The 23,232-nt window shown below is 44.5% G+C and overlaps 1 protein-coding gene across 2 annotated transcripts in view; it reads left to right on the top strand.

Annotated features, from left to right (window-relative positions):
• Positions 1 to 23,232, top strand: part of TTC24 (tetratricopeptide repeat domain 24) — a 639,301-nt gene that overhangs the window by 563,648 nt on the left and 52,421 nt on the right. For both annotated transcript variants that reach the window (XM_069607144.1, XM_069607145.1), the window contains one exon: positions 12,044 to 12,126. In XM_069607144.1, coding sequence (XP_069463245.1) covers positions 12,044 to 12,126 — 83 coding nt within the window. The remainder of the gene's footprint in view (positions 1 to 12,043; positions 12,127 to 23,232) is intronic.

Raw genomic sequence — 23,232 nt, 5'->3', positions numbered from 1 at the left:
TTAAAGTTGCAAATAGCATAGTCCATTCCACCCGGTCGAATGCTTTTTCCGCATCTACCGATAATATTGCTGATGGGGTTTTTGTGATTCCGGCTTTCTCTATGAGGTGTGCTATTCGTCTGATGTTGTAGTGGGTTTTCCTGTTTGGAATGAATCCTGATGGTTCTTAATATATCAGTTTGGGGAGTAGGGGTGAGAGCCTGTTAGCAAGTACTTTTGTATAGAGTTTAGCATCAATGTTGATTAGAGCTATTGGGCGGTAGGAGATTGGGTTTTCTGGGTCTTTCCCTTTCTTGTGAAAGACTAGTATTTTTGCCTCGTTCATTGAGGTTGCGATATTGGTCTTGTCTTTAAAGGTGTTAAAGAGGTTTGTTAAGATGGGAGTTAGAATGTCCGCATATGTTTTGTAGAAGGCTGCTATGTAGCCATCGGGTCCTGGAGATTTATTTTTGGGTATGTCTCTAATTGCTCTTGCTACCTCCTCTGCTGTTATTGGTTTGTCCAGTGCTGCTTTTTTGTCTGTTGTTATGGCTGGTAGTGTTATCTCCTTTAGAAAGGCTGCCTGCTCCTCTTCATTCGGGCACTGTGATGTGTACAGTTTCTGGTAATAGTCTCCGAATATTTCTTTAATGTCTTTTGATTGTGTTTTCTTTGTTCCTTGTCCATCTTTTGAGTGTTTGTACCGTTTGGTTTTGTTGTTTCTCTTTTAATTGTCTTGCTAGTAGTTTATCTGCCTTATTTGATTTCATCGCATACCAATGTTTTGTGTGGAGTAGTTGCGTTTCTGCTCTTTTGGTCCTGAGTATGTCTATCTGACTCTGGACGTGTCGATATGCCCTCTTTATTTTCAACGATGTGTTCTTTGTCATTTCTTCTCTGATCTCTTCCAGTTTTTTCTCTAATTCACTTTCCCATTTTTATGATTGCTTGTCTTTTTGTGCTTTCAGTGCTATTATTTGTCCACGTATCACCGCTTTAAAGGCTTCCCAGATGGTGCTTGGAGAGTGTCGTTCTGTTCGAAATAGTCCACTATCTTTTCTCTGATTGTTTGTCCGAGACTGGGTCTTGTAAGATGTCTCTGGGGAGTGTTCAACGCCATAGACCAGAGCGTTTATGGATTTTGGGAAGTGAAATCCATAGTGGGGCGTGGTCTGATAGTGATATTTGGCCTTTCTCTATATCCTGGATCTCTCCTACTAGGCTTCCTGTGACCCATATATAGTCGATTCTGGAGCTTGTGTTGTGTACATGTGAATGATATGTGTACCCCTGGGTTGTGCCTCTGAGTCTCTGCCACACGTCTTATAGAGTCACCTTGCTCATCATCTGTTTTAGCGCTAGTGAGGGTGTCCCTTGTTGCGTGTTTTTGGGGTTTGAGCGGTCTTCCCTCTGGTTCCATGGGAGGTTGAAGTCTCCTGTTAGTATCACTTCTCCTTCTGTGAAGTTTTCTAGTTCGTTCATCATATCTTTAATAAAGCCATCCTGGCCCGTGTTTGGGGCGTAAAGCGTTGCTAAAGTTAATTGGCGATTTTCTATCTGGATCTTTGCAAACAGATATCGACCATTTTTGTCTGTCATTGTGCTTTTAATTTGTACATTGAGGCGGTTGGTGAATGCTATCATGACTCCTTTTTTCTTCTCTTCGTCGTTGGATTGGAGAATTTGGTTGAAGCCTCTTATACGGATTTGGCCATTCCTTTTTTTCTTATGTGTGTTTCTTGGAGCTTTATTACATCGTACTTCTCTCTATGTAGGAAGTGTTTGGGTTTTTTCTGTTTACTGGCATGTTCAGCCCTCTGATATTATACATTAATATTTTTAGCCCCATTCTTTCTTTTGGGTCTGCCGTCTCGCTTGGATTTTATCATGTGGGTCACTAGTTGTGCTTTAGTTCCGGTGGTTGAATCTTTCCCCCTTTGAACTTTTCCCTCAACTCCCCCCCAACCCCCACTACATCCTTCCCCCCAAACTTTCTCCCTGAGGAGGGCGCTGGGCCCTATGGTTGCTCGGGTGTTCTGCCTTTTCTCCATGCCCTCTAACATCTAAAGTTTACAGTTTCACAGGGAGTCCTAAACCCTGCTTATGTTGTGGATTCCAATGATGTCCCTTGGCTCTGCCGCCTCTTTGTGTAGTTACCTGCCCTGTCAAGTGTTTCCTTTCATTTGTAGTTTCTCCCTCCATCTTTTCTTTGCATCTGTCCTTCATTGCTGGGGTAGTTTAATTTATCTCTGGTTTGCGGGATTGGAGTCTTGTTCTTCTTTTCTCTGTTTGCCATCCCCTCGGTTCTCGCCTTCCTCTATGAGGTTCTCTATCCTTTGGGGGTTCCATCTCTTGCTCTTGCCTACCCAGGATCTTTGAGGCCTTCCTCGCATGTTGTAATGCGATATTGTCGTTCCTCCCATGTGAAAAGGAGACCAAATGGGAAGGTCCATTTATACCGTATTTGTTTCTCCATTAGGGGTTTTGTTACCTGGGACATCTCTCTTCTCTTTCTGAGCGTGGATTGAGCTAGCTATTGGAACAACTATATTTATTTGCCGTTCATTCTTATTTGCTCTGTTGTTCTGGCTTTCTTGAGAATTTGCTCCTTTTGTATGTATTGTGTCAGTGCAACCAGTACATCTCTTGCGCAGGCTCTGGGCTCTCCCGTTCTTCGGGGGCCTACTCTGTGTATTCTGTCTATTTGAATTTCTTCCCCTGTACCATCTGTAAGTATGTCTTGTACTGCAGTACGCAGATCTTTGTCCTCCACCGTTTCTGGCATATTCTTTATTCTTATGTTTGACCTCCGGGATCTGTTTTCCAAATCTTCACATTGTGATTCTAATTCCAGTGCCAGTCGTGCTAGCCGGTCTTGTGCTTCTGCGTGTTGGAGAGTTTCCTCATCTATATTCCGGACCGTTCTTTCCAGTTTATCTGTTCTCTCCTCTAGGTTTCCTATGTCCCTCTTCAGTTCCTGGACTGCTTGTTTCATTTGCCCACTTCTTGTTTTCAAACTGCGCCTGTGTGGAGGACATAAATTGATCCTGAAATTCCTTGAACCAAGTTTTCATGTCGTCTTTCGAGGCCATTTCTGCATCCTCTTTCTGCTCTGGTGTGGTTTCCCCATTGCTTTTCTGTTTGTTTATCTGCTTATACGTGGTTTTATCTACACCCCATATTTGGATCAGGTCTTGATCTTGTTTGGATTAGCTATTGTTCGCCGATGATGCCTGTAGCCCGTGCTTGGTCCTGGCTTTTGACATGTGTGTGTTCCTTTGGAGTCTGGGCTTCTTATGTCGTAGTCTGCTCACTTTTAGCCTTGAAATTCGAGTGGGAGTTTATGCTATTCCATGTGTCTCTGGTGCCTGTCTGGGCTCTGCCACATGTTGTCTGTTGGAGTTGTGGATTTCCCGCTTCTCGGGCCCCATATGCTGGTCCTCGCGTAGTCTATGTTGATCTTGTTGGGATTCGGCGATGTCCCAAGGGATCCTTTGATGGCTCTCTGGGATACCCCTTATGGTTCCCTTATGGGTGTGGTAGTTCCCCCCGTTCTCTTTGTGTGTCTATGGTCCTCGGCGGATTCTACTTTTCACTGTGGCCCCTCTTGGATGGGGGTCAATTCCTTGTGTGGCCGTCCCTGAGGATTATGCAGTTTTACCTTCTGGCGGGCCGTGGGGTAGGTGCCCCGCCACTCTTTTGTGGGTTGATGGGGTTCTCGGGAGGGGACCCCGTGTCTCTGGTTTGATCTCTTTTCCCCTTCCGGTTTTGGGCTGTGCCCGCGTTCGATGGTTGGTGGGGGGGGGGGGGCCCTCTCCCCTGTATCTGGGCTTGCGTGCGCAGAGAGTATGTGTGTTGTATATTGGGGGGCTGCTTGTTTCTTCCGGGTAGCGTTAGCTTCTATGGCCTAACCTTCCCCTGGTGCCTCGTTTTGTTTCTCCCGTGTTGCTTCCCTGGGGCGCGCTGTTACTGTCTATGGGGGGGAAGCGGCCACTGCCCCGCCACTACTGGATTCCCCCCCCCACGATTTGTACCTGTGGTTCGCTGTCCTGGCGGCTCTGCTGGGCACTGCTGTCTCCTTCTGTTCTGCTCGTGTAGGCCGCCTTCTCTTCTCCACCCTGATCTGGGCCGCTGGGGAGCGTATCTTCTTCCGCTGGGACGGCGCCTTCTCCGCTCCAGGCCTCGTCCACGCCTGGATCCTCTCTGCTGGGTTTGGCGCCTACCTCCGATCCCGGCCTCATCCGCGTCCTGATACACTCTGCTGGGTTGGCGCCTTCCTCCGATCCGCACCTCGACCCCGTCCCGGTCCGCGCTGCTTGTGTGCCCGGGTCTCTGCTTCTCTCACCCCGGTCTTCTTTCTGTGTCTATGTCTGTCGGGTCTCCGCCTCAGGCTGCTACGGGGACCAGGGGCCTCTCCCTGCGATCCGGTTCTCCTCTGGGGTTCCACGCTGCTGGGCTGCTCGGGGGCCGGCTCGCTGGTTCTGGTCCTTCCTCTGTGGGCAGAATCGTTCGGAGGGGCTTGTCCTCCTGTGTTTTGTCTGCTCTTCTCCCGGACTTCACCTTCCACCGTGTGTTGGAGGGTGGCTACGCTTCGGTGAGCTCGGTGTGTGCTGGATTGAATTTCTTTATTGTTGCGGCCCGAGCTGGGGGATGGAGCACCGCTCACACACGTCTACCCGGCTCGGCCGCCATCTTGGAATCTGAGGACATTGTTTGTATGATTTGCAACTTGTTAATGTTGTGAGAGGATGTTCCAGTGAATAGGGCATTGCAATAGTCAAGCCTGGAGCTCTCGCTATGGTGATACCACTTTCCATGAATAGGAAGGGTCTACATATAGGCATTGATTAACTTGTAAGTATGTCCAGCGGATGAGACAAAACTGTTGACTTGTCTGGATAACGAAAAGGTGGCTTCGAGGAAGACACCCAGTGTCTTGACATCACTAGAGGTTTGGATGGTGAATCTGTCGATGGTGAAGGATTTGTAAGATTGGTCGAGTTTGCAAAATGAGTTCAGTGTATATGCTGCTGCTTTAAATTGCAAATATCTCACTCCATATGTATCTGTCCATAATCTCTCCTATCCTTCATCTGAAACAAGTATCTGTAGGGATTTTTCCGATTTCTCCATGAAACCCCACCTATGATGTTTCTGTGTCTCTTTATAGTTTAATAGAGTATGGGAATTAATGAACTGGGTCCAGTGTGATTAAGTACAACTTCTGGAATAATGTAAATGGTCTGAATCCTACTTTCCTTATCGAGGGATATAACAGCCAATGTCTGAGTTGCGCCAATCTGTCTTAATATTTCAAATTGCTCCCTACAATAGTTACATGTTTTTAGTGTTACTGTGTCAATGTCAAACATATTCCTTATCAACTCATAGCCCCCCTTTTTCCATTTCTGGAATTCTAAATCCCTCAAAAATGAATTGGTATGAAATTAGGATTAAGAAGAATGGGTGTTAGAGGCGATGGGAATTTGGTCAATTTAAATGTACATATCAAAATATCCCATGCATCCAGCATAGTGCTTTTAATAGTATTAGCATATGCTCTGTTTGGCTGGTTGTGTTTGCTATCTACAAGACCTTTTTCAAAGGCATTTCCTGTGGCAAAAACCCTTCACAGATGGGCAGCACTATAATATGTGCTGTAATCAGGTAATGCTACACAGCTTCTCTGCCTTGGACTCTTCGAGCGAGTTTTCAAAATTCTCCAGATTCCATCCCCAGACAAAAGCTAAGGTGAGTTTCCATAAATGAAGCAATAATTGTTTCGGTATTTTTGTTGGTAATGCTTGAAATAGGTTAACAAATGTGTATAAGATTTTCATTTTGAAGGACTTGATACGAAAAAAACACAAAATATGTCAGTGGGAACAATCTGTGTGAATGTCATTTAGGTTCTATGTCACTTTTCCACTTTTTGAAAGATGCACTTAAAAAAGACAAATTTATTTTTGTTGATTTTGTGCGGTCATCAAAAAGCCGGAAAAGCACATTTCATAGTTTATTTTGTTTTTTTTAGATTCGGGGGTCTCCACCCCGATCCCCACTTTCCTCCTTGCCACCACACTCACCCACCACATAAGCACGCACACACACACACACGCACACACACACGCGCGCGCGCACACGCACACAGGCACAGTGAGACAGATACTCACCTGACACTCCACGACTCCTCCTCTGTGTCTTGCCGTGACTGTCAGCCCCTGCTCACACTCATGTGCCTCGCAAGTGCTGACAGTTCGATTTAGAAAGACCTCTCTATGCGGTCACAGAGCAGTCTTTCTATAAATCAATCTTTGTTTTTATCGGTTTTTCTAAAACAATTTGTTTTACCTAATTCAGTCATTTATGACCTAATTGTCGCTATGAAATTATGTATGTAATGTCCTTTCATCATTTCATCACGGGACCCTTCGCGAGCTCCCGTGATGGAAGGGTGAATAGAACATAAAGACGTATGTTTGGAATGCGTGTTTCAAACGCGTCTCATGTCAGTTGCTTTCCACGGTCGGTGGGGCCAATTCACTTTCACTTAGCTATTAATATAAATAAATAGCTTGCCTATAAATCATGTCTCCCTGCGTGTAATTAAACACTTCAAGTGGCGACGAGGATCTTCTGGCCCCACCGCCCCTTTGTGTGTCCCAGGCTTTCATCCAGCATTTATGTGCGTGAGCAGGCCCTGCAGCTGTCATAAAAGCTGTGGCCGCTCCGCTCCGCTTACAATCAACTCGACTTCCAGCGACGGCTAGTCAAAGTCAATTAAGTGAGTAATTCCTTAATCCTGATTGTGTTTACTTTTAATGAATGCCGTCCGGACACGCCTCTTGGCCTGTGCTGTTAAGCTTACCGTATTCCACAGAATAGAGGTGTTTATTTTTTGTCAGTTACAAGTTTTCCATCTACCGTAATTCTCAGTATAAAGGCGCAATCACATGGAAAGAGAAGGTACATTGAACTGATAAGCGTTTAAGTTTACAGGAAGTCATAATGTTGGCTGATAATTAACCATTTGAAGCCATCCACCCATATTTTCTACACTGTGTGCAAGTACATTGGAAAAAAAAAAGAAACAGAGAATTAAAGTGATACATTATTGTACTGCAGCAACTCCCTGCATTCGAATTTAAAAGAGACATTAAGGAGACCGTAATTCACATATTTGGTCAACCCTTTCCAATTTGTGGCACATATATTTTGTGGTCAGCATGTCTTTCAATAGTGTACCACCGCCAATGTTTTTTCTTTCGGATGTTGGTGAACCAGCTATTCCATGGAAAAGATGGATTAAATAATTTGAACATTACGCTGGCGTTGTATGTAGTCAGAATTGCAGCGTGGAGAGGAGGAAGTCTCTTTTAATGCATTGTTTAGGCCCGGCGGGGCAGGAAAAATTTGAAGATCTACTTTCTGATGAAGATAATGACTTAAATGAATATGAGCGGTCAGTGAAGAAGATGGGAAAACATTATGAAAAGAAACTGAGCACTATTTTGGAACGTTATAAATTTGGGAAAAGAACTCAAGGAGAGGGTGAGAGCATAGAACAGTACATCACTAGTTTGAGAAAGCTAGCCAAGACATGCAATTTCAATACTCAGTTGGACGAGAGGTTGAGAGATCAATTCATGCTGGAGTGTAGGAGTAGCAAAGTAAGAGAAAGATTATGGGCTGAGGACGACCCCAACTTGGACACTGTCTTACGTGTGGCCAAGGAAGTGGAGCACACTGAGAAATGTGTTAAAGAATTAGAAAGCAGGATGCAAAATACTGATATTAAACATGAAATTTCAAAAGAGAAGCATAATACACCCACTACAAGTAAAGAGAATGAACCCATTGCCCAAATCTCAGGAAATTCCAATAGGAGATACAAATCGGAAAGAAACGGAAGATTACCGTGGAATGATGATAAAAGGAAAAAACCAAGCTCCAGAATTTATAACAGTGATGTGAGAAAGAAAAGTCCACACAGGCGTGGAGACGACCCTAGAAGGAAGAACACAGGGAGATGTTTTAGATGTGATAGCATGGATCATTGGGCGGATAACCCGGAATGTCCTGCTTTGAAAATTATATGTGGGAAATGCAAAGGCAAGGGGCATTACGCACGATGTTGCAGAAGGCAAAACACTTCCACTAACTGGATAGGAAGCGATGAAAATAGTGATGAAGATGAAGAAGAATGTGTGTTTGTCGTGACAGACGAAGAAAATGAACAAGAAATAGAAAGCCCCAAGGCCGTAGTTTGTGTTGATGGAACCAACATGCACATGATGATTGATTCAGGTGCAAAATATACCTTGATACCACAAATTTTCTGGGACAGGAAGAAACATGAATACCTGCATGAACCAGACATAAATCCCAGAGCATATGGCGAAGTTAAAATAGATGTCATTGGATGGTTTTGGGGAGCACTCAAATTCAAGGAGAGGAAAGCAAATGGGAAAATATACATAACAAAGAAGGGGAGAACGCCTTTGTTAAGTTGGACCCACCAATGCAAACTCAAAGTGAAGTTGGATGCTGCGTCGGATGAGTCTGTATATTCAGTTGAAAACAACACTGGAAGACTTCAAGGAAACAAGGAAGTCGCCAAGGAAGCTGATATGGTGAAAGAAATTTTCAGGAAAGACATCGGATGTCTGCGTGGGTTTGTTCATGAGATCAAAATGAAGCCAGGACATGTTCCTGTTGCGCAGAAGTTACGCAACATCCCGCTTTCAATGAGAGAAGAAGTAAGAAAGGAGATTAAATTATTGGAAGATCAGAAAATCATCGAGAGAATAGATGCCAGTGAATGGGTTTCACCGTTAGTTGTATTAAGAAAAAAATCCGGAAAATTGAGAATATGTGTAGACATGAGAGAATTAAATAAGTGCGTGATTCCGGACAGACATCCACTCCCCAATATTCAAGAGATTGTATCCACTATTGGACCCTGGAAGTATTTTTCCACTCTGGATCTAACATCAGCATACCATCAGGTTAAACTTCATAGGGATTCTAAGAAAATGACAGCCTTTATCACGCCTGATGGGCTGTATCAATACAGAAGATTGCCATTTGGATTAGTGTCAGCTGCTTCAGTATTTCAGAGAATCATGCACAAACTATTTGAAGGTGACGAAGGAATTATTTGTTTTCAAGATGACATACTGGTACACGCCGTCAACCAGAAGGTGCATAATGAAAGATTACAACATGTCTACAAGAAGTTATATGAAGCAGGTATGACCCTTAGTAGAGATAAATGTAATATAAATCGTAGCGAAATCGAATATTTAGGACATACCATATCTGCTAGCGGCATAAAACCAAGGAATCAACTTGCTGATGCCATAATGAACATGCCAAGACCAGAGTCAAAGGAGGGCGTGCGTACGTTCATCGGAATGGCAGAGTACTATTCTAAGTTTATAAAGGATTTTGCCATACATACTGTTCCACTACGTGAACTTCTAAAGAAGAAGTCATTTGAATGGAACAGGGAGTGCGAAGAAGAATTTGAAAATATCAAATCAGAATTAAACAGAGCACCATCATTGAAGAATTTCAAGAGTGGGAGGAAGACTATAATAACAACAGATGCAAGCAACCTAGGGTTAGGAGCTGTTGTCACACAAGAAGTTGAAGGAAAAGAAGTTCTTATCGCGTTTGCATCTAGATTGTTAAAGGGTGCAGAAAGGTCGTATGCTGCAATAGAAAAGGAAATACTGGCCATCAAGTGGGCAACAGAAAAGTTCAGGAATTTCATCTGGGGAGTGGAGGTGGAGATTCGCACTGACCACAAACCATTGATACATGTCATCATGAATAAAGGTTTGGACAATGTATCTAATAGAATTAAAAGATGGGTTGTACTTCTGCAAGAGTACAACTGTACAGTACGATATGTACCAGGAGTGAAGAATCGTGCTGCTGATTGTCTGTCGCGACTTACCAACAATTCTGAAGTAGACAATGAAAGTGAAAACAATCCTGAAGTTGTCTTGAACGTTGAAGCGCTTTCCATATCCAAAACTGAGTGGGAAGAAGCGGAGAGACAAGATGATAGCATAAAACAGTTGAAACAAATTATACGAAGCAATGAAAGTTTAAAGAAAGTTATGTTTGAAGGGTCCGGTCTCATCGAATACTGGAGAGTTGCAGATGAACTCAACGTAGCGAGTGACAGAATTATGAGAGGAGATCGAATAATTCCACCTACAAGTCTAAGACAAAGAATCATCGATCTGGGCCACGAAGGCCATCAAGGAATTGTGAAGACTAAACAGAGAATACGCGATGATTTCTGGTGGCCAGGATGTGACCTGCAAATCGAGAGAACCATCAGAGAATGTATCCTTTGTAATCAGAGTGACAGGGCGTGTGTGAGTGCGAATTACCCTATGGTGATAACGAATATTCCAGGAAAAGTATGGGATGAAGTAGGCATGGACATACTAGGGCCTATTCATTGTGATGGTAAACAACAATTTTGCTTGGTGGTCATTGACCTTCTGACCAGATGGGTAGAAGTTTTAATCAAACCTCATATGAGTGCTAAAATAGTGATAGATTTTTTGTCAGAGATATGCACTAGAGAGGGTTTCCCAAGAAGCATATTAACTGATAATGGTGTCCAATTCAGGTCAAAAGAGATGGAAATGTTCTGTACCAGTAATTCCATTGTGCACAAAACTAGTGCAATATACCACCCACAAACCAATGGGGTAGTTGAGAGATTCAATAAGGTGCTCAAGGATGCTATTCGGTGGGCTTGGTCAAATGGGCTCAACTGGGAAGAAGCGGTGAAAAGGAAAATAATTGCTCACCGTTTTACTCCCCATAGTACTACTGGTCTATCACCTTTTGAGTTAAGTAGAGGGCGCAGAGCAAACACCAAATTGACACCATCTTGGTTGGAGAGGGAGACCATAGTAAGAAAAGATTTTGGAGAGGCAGTAGAGAGTATTAGGAAAATCCAGCTGAGGAACAAGGCAGCTCACGATAATCTAATGAGCAAAAGTAAAAGAAACAAGGTTCCCAGAGTGGGGGGTCTGGTGAGAATTAAACTACCCCCTGTACTAAGAGATGGACCCTGCAAATGGTCCAAACCAGTGAGTGTGATTGAGGTTTTTAGACATGCAGTGAGAGTGCAAGATGGTAGAGTCTGGAATATGGAGAGAGTATGTGTGATGGAGTCAAGTAAGGATGTAAATACTGGTGAAATGGAACACAAGGAGCAACTCAGTAGGGGTGACAATGAAAGAATGAAAAGGAATGTTCAGCATGTGAGATCTAGGTTGAATAGAAATGTAATGTCAAAAATTTCCTTGCCAACATCTAAACCAGATCCTCTGCATATGTCAAGAACTGGGAGAGTGATCCGCAAACCAAACCGCATGAAGGATTTTGTCTGACATTACTGAGGATATAGAAGAGCCTACTAGACTGTATTCCATGAACGGCAAGAGACTAAGGAAGGGAGATATAGAAGAAGCTACTGGACTATGTTCAATAAACAACAAGAGACTAAGGAAGGGAGATGTGTAATGTCCTTTCATCATTTCATCACGGGACCCTTCGCGAGCTCCCGTGATGGAAGGGTGAATAGAACATAAAGACGTATGTTTGGAATGCGTGTTTCAAACGCGTCTCATGTCAGTTGCTTTCCACGGTCAGTGGGGCCAATTCACTTTCACTTAGCTATTAATATAAATAAATAGCTTGCCTATAAATCACGTCTCCCTGCGTGTAATTAAACACCTCAATGTAGTAAGTCTTTGAGTTTGAATAACCTATGGGTGGAACTATTTTATTTCTAAGCTAAATTCTTTGGGAGAAAGAGACACTTTGTTTTGCTGTGCTATAATCTTTAGGTGAAAGAGCCAAACTCCTTCATGCATGGATCCTAGTTAAAAGACTGGCTTGCTGTGAAATGTGATTCAGCTTTTGTTTCTAAAATTATACAATACACACTAACATCCAATCCCTGATTTGTCTACTTCAGATGTTTAACGGCCTTTAGTAGTGAAATGTCCATTTCTCTTTTTTGTAGCAATTTGAACAATACATACCTCCATCCGGACGGGGTTTACCAGAATTATGCTCACAATGAGGAATTAAAAGAGACAGGAAAAAGTAAGTACTTATTTACATGTTCTTTGATGCTCCTTCTTGACAATTTAATTATATGTTATTGACAGTGTTCTAGAAAGTTACAAATACTTAATTATTTGTATTATTATGAAGGCTGTTCTTGGTGTGCATACTACTCTATAGAAGGTTTACAATTAATTTCTTGTTCATCACAGAAGTATACACAATTATAAAAGCGTGCCACAGGGCCTGAAGGTCTCTACCTTTTAGGAGGCTCAGAAAAATATAATATTATCCCTCATTTGATATGCAAATGTTCATCAGAGATGAAATATTGCTTAGGAGGGTTTGAGAAGGTTGAATGGAACTGAATGCAGGAATGGTGAAAGAGCAGCATATTCAGATGTGTAGCAGGCTAGACGGGAAGGTAACAGTAGCACTAGTTATTAAGAAGCCATGCATTAAGTGTGTATCTCGAAAGCAAACAGTAAAGAGAGACAAGCAGGGATGAGCATAATGTAACATTTAAGATAGGTTATGTCTGTGATGATGCATATAACCTGGGCATTTATTTGTCCATCTTTGTATCAACACATTTGCTCATTCTCTTTGCCCCTTTCAATATCTCACACAGTAAGGTGCAGAATGAGACATGTCTTCTTTATTGGCATAAAAAGGCAGCAGATTTATTTTCACAACAAAATAAAATCAAAACGCTGCAAACAAAATTTGTGAAAATAGTTCTGAAGGTGCAGCGACTGCTCCGTGTTCAAAACTTGCTTCCCCATTTCCGAACAAAGTCCACAGTACGCCCAGCTCCCCCAACCCTTCTTGTCTGAGCCCCGCCTGTCCTTGCAGGTGTTCCTGGACTGGGGGAGTGCCGTTTATTTGGGGGAAGCTGAGCCCTCATTGCTACCACCAGCGCCCCCGCCACTTAGGCCCCCAAGAAGCGCTGGTCCTGAGAAGAGCAAAGACCCTTCCGGCTTTCCCACAGCTCATTCGGAGTCTGTATCTTGCCGCTGGTCACCAAAACACTGCCACGCCAAAGGTGGGTTACCGCCCACCGCGGCTCCCCCCTTTCCTGCTTCAAAATTCCAGTGGCTTTGTGCACAAATTCCAGTGAAACATCCATGCCCAATGCTGACAAATGCACTCTGCTCTTCGCGTATTCTACCGGGGACTTCGAATTGATCAGGTCGTTCCTGATCTGGGGTAAACCTCTACCCCTGCACATTTTCCCATTGCCCCATTCCGCTTCCTTCTTTCCTACTGCTGAACAGCTTTCAACGCTCCTCCATTCTTGCCTTGGAATGATCTCGGACCACCGAATCTTGGTTTCCCCCAACTGTGAGGTCAACTCGTTTGTCATACTTCACCCTCAATATATTCCTCTCTGCATTTTATTAGGCCAAAGCTCCCCAACCAAATTCTCGTTGCTCTGCCTGCCCTTGCAGGAGTTACCATGCTGGGGGAGTGCCGTTACCTGACGGGTGAAGTTGAGCTTCATTAATTTGTTAGAATGTTAAAAACCAACTTTGCCTTCCTTCCCCCTTACATCAGTCCTCTCCATATTTTATTAGGCTAAACTGGCAAACCACAAGAATTTTCGGTCTGCCCGCCCTTGCCATAGCTCTTGTGCTGGAGGAGCGCCATTTCTGACGAGGGAAGCTGACCTTTTAATTCCTTTATTAAAGCCCCCCCTCGCCGCTGGGATTCAAAGGGAGGCTTCCAACCTCAACGTTTACTAGTCATGTAGGCCCCAGCTCCCCCACCCTAATCCTCTGCGGATTGCCTTCCCTTGCTGGAGTTTTACTGGGCTGCTGGAGTGCCATTCATCACCGGGAAGGGCTGCCCCCCCCTCCTTTTAAATAGACCTCCTCTTGTCCGACTTCCCCCCTCAACTTGTTTGTCTCCATACTTTATTGAGCCAAGCTCCCCCAAACAAAATGTTCCATTGCTCTGCCTGCCCTTGCAGGAGTTACCAAGCAGCGGGAGCACTGTTCCTGACGGGGGAAGCTGCGCTTTATTCCTTTGATACCATGTTTAAAACCAAATTTGTCTTCCTTCCCCCTTGCCCCAGTCCTCTCCATATGTCCTTAGGCTAAACTCTCCACCACACAAATCCTCCATCTGCCTGCCCTAGCAGACGATCACGTGTTGGTGGAGCGCCGTTTCTGATGGGGGTAGCTTGACCTTATACATGTATTAAGTGCCCCCTTGCCGCTGGCCATCAGAGGGAGGCTCACCATGGCAGAGGCGAAATCCCTCCTGGGTTGTTGACAAGCTCCCTATCACTTATAATCTACGGAGCCTAAATTGTTCTCATCCTTTTGGTAACCTCCTCCATCTTTTCCTGTTACGTAAAGATGGAGATGTTACTCTGAAAACCCAGTCCATGCTGCTACCTATGTACCCCAAAGCCTCAGTACCTTTCTTTAAAGATGGCTGCCCTGATGTTCATAGTTAATGAATCTATGGTCCCAATGAACTCTGCGCCACCCCCTCCAGCAACTAACTTTAATGTGTTGTTATTGCCCAAGACCACAATCTTGATATACCCCGGGTCAGATGGCAGCGTTAACGATTCCTATTTGCCTATAGTTACTGCTTACTGCCGAACAGCACTGCTCGTGTGCCATATGAGATTCAACTTCACTTATGTTTCTATTGAACCCTTAACCGTGTTGGTAGTGCGGCAGACGACCGCCCCTTCAATTCTGCAACAAAATTGCGAGACCACATGTGTCCATACCCAATGTTGTACTGGGCCCTGCACCGTTCCCACATTTCCAGGCTATTTGCGGAACCATCCCAAACGCACACGCAATCCACAAACGTTCCTTTAGCTGCCCCGCATGAACGATACCCCCTATGCTGTCAGTAGTTTTGACTAGTGTTGCCGAATACATATTTTTAGATTGCAGAATTTGCTAGACATTACATCAAAACACACCCGTCAGGGACTCCTCCAACAGTGTCACAAAAAGGAAACAATTGCCATTTGCAAGCAAAGCCACTTTTCATTAGTGCCCGAGATAACTGCAACTCTACTAAAACAATAAATCACATAGTATGCAGCTTGAAAACCTAATCCTGCAGCCAACGCACTAGGCCAGACATCTGGATGGAAGGCAAGAAGAGAGAAGCTAAAGCAAATTTGCATAAAAGGCTTTGATGCCTTTGGGGTGCACGTAAAAGAAAGTAATGAGTTACATTTGCAACCACCAGTGCTCAGCCCGCTGAGTTACCGATAACAGCACTGTCCCTGTGGTCCCTCAGCAAACCATACCAGATCAACCGCCGAAAGAGGCGATACACTCGGCCAAACTCTCGTAATCAATGAACCCTCCTGAAACCGTACGTTACACAGAAACCCTGCAATTAACCAGGTGTCATTTTTGTGATTGGCAATTGGCTAGCCACGGTCGTGCACATTAAAAAGGCAGCATTCCATGGAACTTTAGTAATCCAGCAGCTGCTCGGCAAAAGACAGATTTGGTGTGCCTCCTAGTATATTTTATTGCCCGACCTTACTGACTTTGCAATCATCAAACGGACCTTGCGGCACGGCGGCCTGCAAGGGAACACCAAGCAAAGCCAGGGTGTGTACGCAGGGCAGTGAGTAGTGGGAAATCCTGCCCACATGCTCCCCCGCCTCCTATAGGGCCTAGGGCACTTGCATGTGCAAAAAAAGGGAAATTGCTGAGATGCAGGTTGTGGCGGCCATGAAATCTAATATCATAGCCTCTTGGTAAATGTAGTCGCGTTCTTCAGCGCTACAGATGGGGATAGCAGCTGATTGCCGCTGCAGTTAAGACCTCAGGCTTACCTCTCTGTAGGTGTGCGTTCCTGCTGCTGGGGCACTGCTCCTGCAGTGTTTTGGGGAGCTCCTGCTCCTTCAGGGGGTCGCACTTCTTCTGAATGGCCTGAACTTCTTCTTCCAATGGCCTGAATACCCTGAAAAATCATTTCTAGAACACTTCTTTCTTTTACATAACAGTGTTTCCCACACTATTTGTATTTAGAGGTAAGGATTGTGTAAGAAACCTGAAGGTGTCTCACCCGCTAGTCTGCAGAGATCTGTCATCTAGGTGGCCAGGACACGGCCATCGCTTTTGGATCCAGTTCCTGGGGGTGGACCAGTGCGGGAGGATCACCTGGATCAGGAGTCTTTGTGGAGTGGATGTGGGAAACCGGATGGCGAGATGCGGTATCCCCTTCCCTGTAACACCTTCACCCATTCCTACCCGGTAGGACACTTAGGAACTCACCTACCCCAGCCTCCATCCCGATTCAAACACTATTTTACGGACAGCTCACTGTGAGAGAAAAAAGACTAACTCCGGAGCCGTATACCTGACATGCTCCACTACAATGGTCAGGCAATTACTGATCATTACACACACCTGACTTCACACTTCCCCACACGGATAAAAGGCGGAGTACGAAATCACACTCTGAGCAAGGCAAAGCACATGAGGAAACAGCAGTTCCAGGATGGCAAGACCGAAGAGGATTGCAAGGAGGGAAATACCCTTGACCTTTTCACCGACGAACTGCATCTTTCATGAGCCTTCAGAAGTAGGAAACGTAAGACCTGGAATTAAAGCTAAAGAATCCTGCATTGTGTGTCGGAGGTACCCGGGGCTCTCCTGCGTCGATAGCCAAGGCAGGGAGAAGCGTTTGCCGCTGTGGAACTGTCCTTGGCTCCTACTAAAAAAAACAGCACCAGTGAAGCTAGCAAAGCATTTGAGTGGGGGAGACTGACACTAAAGCGGTCTTTGTGGAAACCAAGGTTGCAAGCGGCAGCATCGTATGAAGAATATTATTAAGACAGCAGATGAGTGAATTAACTTTGAAGCTAAAATACGATACTGTAGACAGAGTAGTCCAGCATCACGTGGGTGCTCATTCATAGGTCTCCCTGGAGAAATCCCCCTTTGAAATGAGGTAATGTGTCAAAAATACTGTAGCCCTTTGGATTGATAACAAATCCATGGAAGAATTGATAGAAATTATCACTTTAGATCAGTTCACCAATTCCTTACCCCCTTTTTTGCAAAAGGCTATATTACAATTAAATGGACCTACCCTAGCCATGGCCATTGCAACTGCACAAAACCACTCGGATGCCGCCAAACACTTCCACTCGGTACACCGAGTTGAGGAACTGAAAGATTACAAACCTACCCACAGACCCCATCTCAGGGAGTAGAGAAACAAGGAGGGTCATATACAATCAAGGAATGGATACCGAAGGAAAGAATAGAAGCCAAAAGATCTGACCCTAAAAATAGAGAAGAAAGTAAAAGGGAGGAACCTAAAGGAAGTAGACCCCCCCCCCCCTTATCTTTTTTTCATGTAGAGAAACTGCGCATTTGGCCAGGCACTGCCTAAAAGATTTGAAAGAAGAACCTATGGAAATAGGCTGTTTAAAGGGAGAAGAGTGGGAACAACCTGAAGAAGCTCTACAGACCTTCAGCATATGTTTGTGTCAGTCTTCTGCTGACTTCACCTGTGAAAAAGCTTGGGTAAATGGGAAGCAAGTGAAGGCATTAATTGACTCAGTTAGTAAGCAAACCGTCATAAGAGTCGATTTGGTCACAACAACAGTCCTTGAGAACGCTATCCTAGTTAGTTATCTGTGTACACAAGGACAATGATATATACCCCCAAAATACCTGTGTACATTAAGATCAGAGGTGAGTCATGTTTAATATCTTCAGCCATTGTTCCCGGGCTCCCTGAGGAAGTCATCGTGGATCGGGATTTCCCTACATTTTCCACTCTTTTGCAGGAGCCCCCACCTTCCTATAGAGAGTTTTAACCCCAGGACTGCTGGCATTATAATGACTATTCCCAAAACTCTCCAATATGGGACTGGGAAAAAACGGAATCCCATGAACCTCCCACAATATATAGAGAACCCATAAAGCCAGAGTCAACCCCTAGAGACCAGTTTGTTGGTTATTTTCGAGAGACCAACAAAACCACCTCGCCTCTACCTATACAGTCAAAACAAATCAGTGGAATATACGAGAGTCATTGGATATATCTCATCCCTGTTCTTTCCCAGGTCTTAAAAATGAAGAACCTGGACTAAGACCAGTCATATCCACCTTGCATAGGGGAAGGGTATGTGAGAAACCTGAAGGTTTCTCACCCACTAGTGCCTGGCGATCTGTCATCCAGGTGGCCAGGGCACGGCCATCGCTTTTGGATCCAGTTCATGGGGGTGGACTAGTGTGGGGGGAACACCTGGATTGGGGGTCTTCGGAGAGACAGAGTAGTCCGGCATCACGTGAGTGCTCCTTATAAGGTCTCTGTTAGGTATCCAACCGAAAGGTTGTGAACGTTAAAGGAAAGAGAACTCTGAAATCAAAGTGGTCCTGCAACGGGTCAAGCCACACCCTTTACTTGATGTAAAACTGACATTGGTCCGTGCCCGGCTGTGGGAGACTAATTGTGTAGAAGGGATCTGAGCCCGGCAGAGGGGGATCCAGGGTGAACCATGAGTCACCCGAAAAGGAAGAACCTACGAACATTGTGCGATAAAGTGAAAAGTGCAAGACAGGCTCGAGCCCGGCAGAGGGAAGCCTGTGCGGATCTTTATACTAAAAGGATCTGAGCCCATTTGAGGGCATCTGGGGTGGATAGTGAATGACCCAATGTGAATACTTGTGAACATCTAGAAGGAAAATGACTTGTTGGCTATTTTGGGAACACCACACACAATTAAGACTACAAGTGACAGTACAATTTCACCTTTGGTACAAGCCTGTACTACACAGTTAAAGAGGTAGCAGTAGCAGAGGAGCCAGACTTATCTCAAGAGTAAGTGAGCAGTATCAAATACTTACACAAAGGACAGCAATTACTATGATTCAGGCAAACACTGACTCAAGGTTTTCAAGTAAAAGAATATACATTTATTTCACTCTTCAGTTGTATAACATTACACTATTATAAGCAGTCTAAAAAATCACTCTCTTAATACACCACACCACTTCCCTTCAATTCCAGTTAAGCTCACAAAATGAAGTGGGAGCAAAATGGCACTCCAGCAATTTAAAAGGGAGACTAAATTCAGATAGAAAAGGCTTAGGGCCAAAGTAAATGGTTCAAAAGTATTTTGCTCAGGATAATACAGTTCAGAGTAGTTTGCAGTAAAGTTTGTGGCACAGTTTCCGGACAGCAGCGCCAAACAAAGAATAAAATGTGCGCTCCTTAAAACACAAGCAGGGTCCGACCTTCCTGGCTATCCGGCCCACTGTAGCTCTATACAGCGAATTCGACCAGAGGAGGGGTCCTGGCTTGCAGTTTGGGGGAACTGGTTGGTCCCACCAGCTCAAGGGAAGAAGTTTCCTGGCGGATCTTCTCTGTCGTCGGATTCTGGAGATTCGGACCTGCAGCAGGGCTTCACCGGGCGGTTCAGTCGTTGTAGGGGTTCTCTTCTTGCAGTTCCTCATTGGGTCTTTCGTTCCAGTGGCGACTTTGCTCTTCCAGTTCCAGAGACCTGCTTTTTATGCAGTTTTCCCCCATTCATACAGCCTGGCTGTCAATCACACAGCAGGGTGGCTGGCCTGGAAAGGCCAGTCCCCTTAGCCAATCAGACAAGAGTGCGAATTGGGATACCAAGGGAACCCATGGCAGGGGTTCTAAAACCCCTCCCTCACATCCTGCCTACCCAGACTCTCAGGCGCCTAAAGAAGGGCTTCTGTGCGGAAGCCCGCAAAAAGGCGATGAACAAAGGGACCAAACGTCGTCTGGCGTGCAGAGGAAAACACGAGAAAGACTTTAACAAAAATAAATAGCGAATAAACCCGGCCAGAGTCAAAACAAAATGTATTTGGTCAAGCTGGTTTATGTTTGAGGCTAATATAATAGCCTAAAACATTACCACGTTTATATAAGATAAACACGGTAGAAAAGTTAAGTTAGATACCACGGCCACCAGCCAAGTCATATTGTAAAGGGAGCGAAACAATGCCCCAAGAGGCACAGTCAAAAAGGGATAAGAATTAACCCTTTCCAATACTCCATGGAAGATGGGGTGTACTGGGTCTATGGTTTAAAGTGACTAAGGTAAAGTTAATGGCAACTTTACCCTTTTCTGGGGGACTGTAGTCAGTCCCAGAAAATGGAGTCAGTAGGAAGTCTAAAAGACAACCCTGTGTCACATCACTGAAGGTGCTGTGTAACATACATGAAAAATATGGTGCCCTGGAGTAGGTGAGGCTCCAGTGCCCACGATCACACAAAAAGTACAAGCACACATAGCAAAACACATGTAAGAGTGGGAAAAAAGGCTCACACTCTTACCAGGTGAAAAAAGAAATTCCTAGAAATCCAGCAAAGGTGCTGAGGGACTAAGTAGGTAAGGGAAATCAACCATTTATGAGAATTCTCCCTAACAGGGTACTACCACTTTATTCCAAGTCCTTCTAGTATAATTCTGAGTGTTTTTTCAAATCTTCCACAATGATTTTAATAATAGGATGCACAGGGCCTCATTACGAGTTCAGCGGTATCCGTGCCCGAAATTCCGGCAGGTTACCGCCGGACTCGTATTACCATTACGCCTCTGTGATTCCCGTAATTACCGGGGCATTACGACCCCGGTGAGCTGGGAATTCCAGAGGCGGAATTCGGTAAATCCCCATTCCCATTGAGTCCCATAGGACTCAATGGGAATGGGGAAGTGGAAACACCGGCACCATCTCGTGATGGTGCCGGTGTTTCCACGTCCGCCTGCAGGCGGGTGGTGTTAAACCCGCCAGGTCAGACCTGGCGGGAATGACACCTCCCGTCTGCATAGCTCGAGATCCCCCGGTCCGGAAACAACTGCGGCGGCGAGTTTACCGCCACCGTTATTTCCAGACCGGGTGACTCCTAATGAGGCCCACAGTGTGCTACTGCACCAGGGGCCCTGCTAAGGATGTTCTCAAATCAGAAATATAAAATGCCAAAAAAGTGTTACCTTGCTTTTGACCCTCACTTGGTTAAGAGTGATAAATAACAGTTCTATAAACAATTCGCCTAATTCAAGCTGCCAAATGTGCAAAAGTGTGTCCTGATCAGTCTGTCGAATCTGACTTCTAACCGCATTGTGCTGTTCAGCAGAAAAGAAGGTGAAAGGAGAACGTGCATTGGCTTGCTTCGATAACATTTTGCATGCTTTCCTAGCGGTATATGTAGCCTGGGCTTCCATTTTCAGCTTCTTATTATCCCTCCAAACCAAAGCAGAGACCTTAAATTTGCAGGGTGTATGGCAGCTCTTTCTGTAGCCGCATGTTGATATCAGTGCTTTAAGTGCGATGTGAAATTGAGAAGGGGCTTTTGACAGAGGATGTGCCGCAAGGGGGCCGGACTAAAAGGTACCACCTCTCCTTTTGCTCCTAATTAAATGAGGATGACAGAAAAGTAGACTGAAACCTATACTTTCTGACCTATTTCTTTGACTTTGGCTTCTAATGGCAGTCTCACTGAATTACATGATATTTTGTTGGCTAGTGGGTTTGGCGTAAATGTTTGGACTTAACACAAATAGGCAGAACACATTTTTTAATTGGCTATTGTGCAGTAGCACCTGGAGCGTTCCAAGTTGTAAGGAAACCATGGTATCAACAGTAAGACGACAGACACAAGCGATCAAAGTTCAAGGGTGCTTATTGAAATTCACTGGGTTGGTAGAACACCTATGTAATCCTAAATCTAAAGATGGGCGCATGCTGCGACCATCAAATAATAATAACGCAGTCCTAGTGGTGTCTTGTCAAAATAAAAGGGCCTATACTAATAAACCTATTGCCAATTGTAAGGAAGGCATGTCATCAACCATAAGACAGACACAAGTGACCACAGTTTAAGGGTGTTTATTGAACTTCCAAAAAAGGGTATGATAAACGCCTATCTAAACCTAAATCTACAGATGGGAGCAAGCTATGACCATCAAATAATAATAACACAGTCCTATTTACTGCATATAATTCTGCCTAACATACCCTCACTCTTAACAATAATTCCGATAGTATTTGGCACATGGCAGGCTGCTAACTAGTACAACAACAATGTGCATAACGTCCCCTGGCAAAGTATGTAATATTGGTGCACTGCCTACTGACGTTCCATCTGTGATTGGCATTATTTCTCAATAGAATAGTGGTACTATCGATCATGCACTTCAAATGACCTAGCATAGGAAGTTTCTTATGAAGTAACTGGTGTTTATATTGGCAATGGATTTGTTCTAATAGGAACATGCATGACTTGCTGCTGCAGGTAACTGCATGTGTATTGTGACGTCCTACCAGACCAGGAATATCTCATGCGGTTACCTTTAGAACTGCAGTGACCATATATATAAAGTGGGGTCCATAAAGTACACATACAGACAGAATTTGCTTCAGAAAATGTCCTGAGGGAGGGAAACACCCCCTCGCCCGAGATAAGCCGGGGGAAAGAGTAGTGCTGGGAGGCCATTGAAGTCATCCACTCACTGGAATTTGGTGCACGCATTTACACCCTACTTGCTGGAAAATTCATTTAGTATAACGGAAGTGATCTTTATTATGTGAGCCTTTAAAGCAACCAATAATAACTGATGCAAATCCGAAGTAGGGTCAGTTCTCCAGCTATTGTTTCTGATGATTTCTCAACACCAAGGACCATTTCAGTGGAGACATTGTGTTCTGTAAATGACTATATACCACATGTGCATTTACAAATGTGCTTCAAATGCACGAGAGGATGTTTGTATATTCAGAATCATCCTAAGCAGAATCCACATCCTCACTCATGTCCGCCAAACGGGGGTTGCTCATTTGCAACACTCGCTGCTTCGGAAGCTCCCGGATTGTTCACAACTCCTGTGATTTTTTGGAAGATGGTGCCACTGGCCAGCTCCCTCACTTTGAAAATGGGTCCAGTGCCACTGCCTCCCACTTTGACCGTGTGTTAGGTCACCCTCTGGCCTGGCTAAAAACAACCAACTATGACTTTGTTTCTTTGATCTGGTTGTACTATGTATCATTAGCTATCACTTGTCACTAAAGGTGGTGGTCATACACAAAGATTCTAAAGCACAAATCTATTCTAGCTTTGTATAAATGAAATTGTGTTTCATTATTCAGTTGCCACTAAAGGATT

Source organism: Ambystoma mexicanum, chromosome 1p (genome assembly GCF_040938575.1).
Source record: "Ambystoma mexicanum isolate Mex_15411 chromosome 1p, UKY_AmexF1_1, whole genome shotgun sequence".
Lineage (NCBI taxonomy): Eukaryota > Metazoa > Chordata > Amphibia > Caudata > Ambystomatidae > Ambystoma > Ambystoma mexicanum.
The sequence above is the reverse complement of the archived record's forward strand: the minus strand, read 5'-3'. Positions and strand labels throughout refer to the sequence as shown.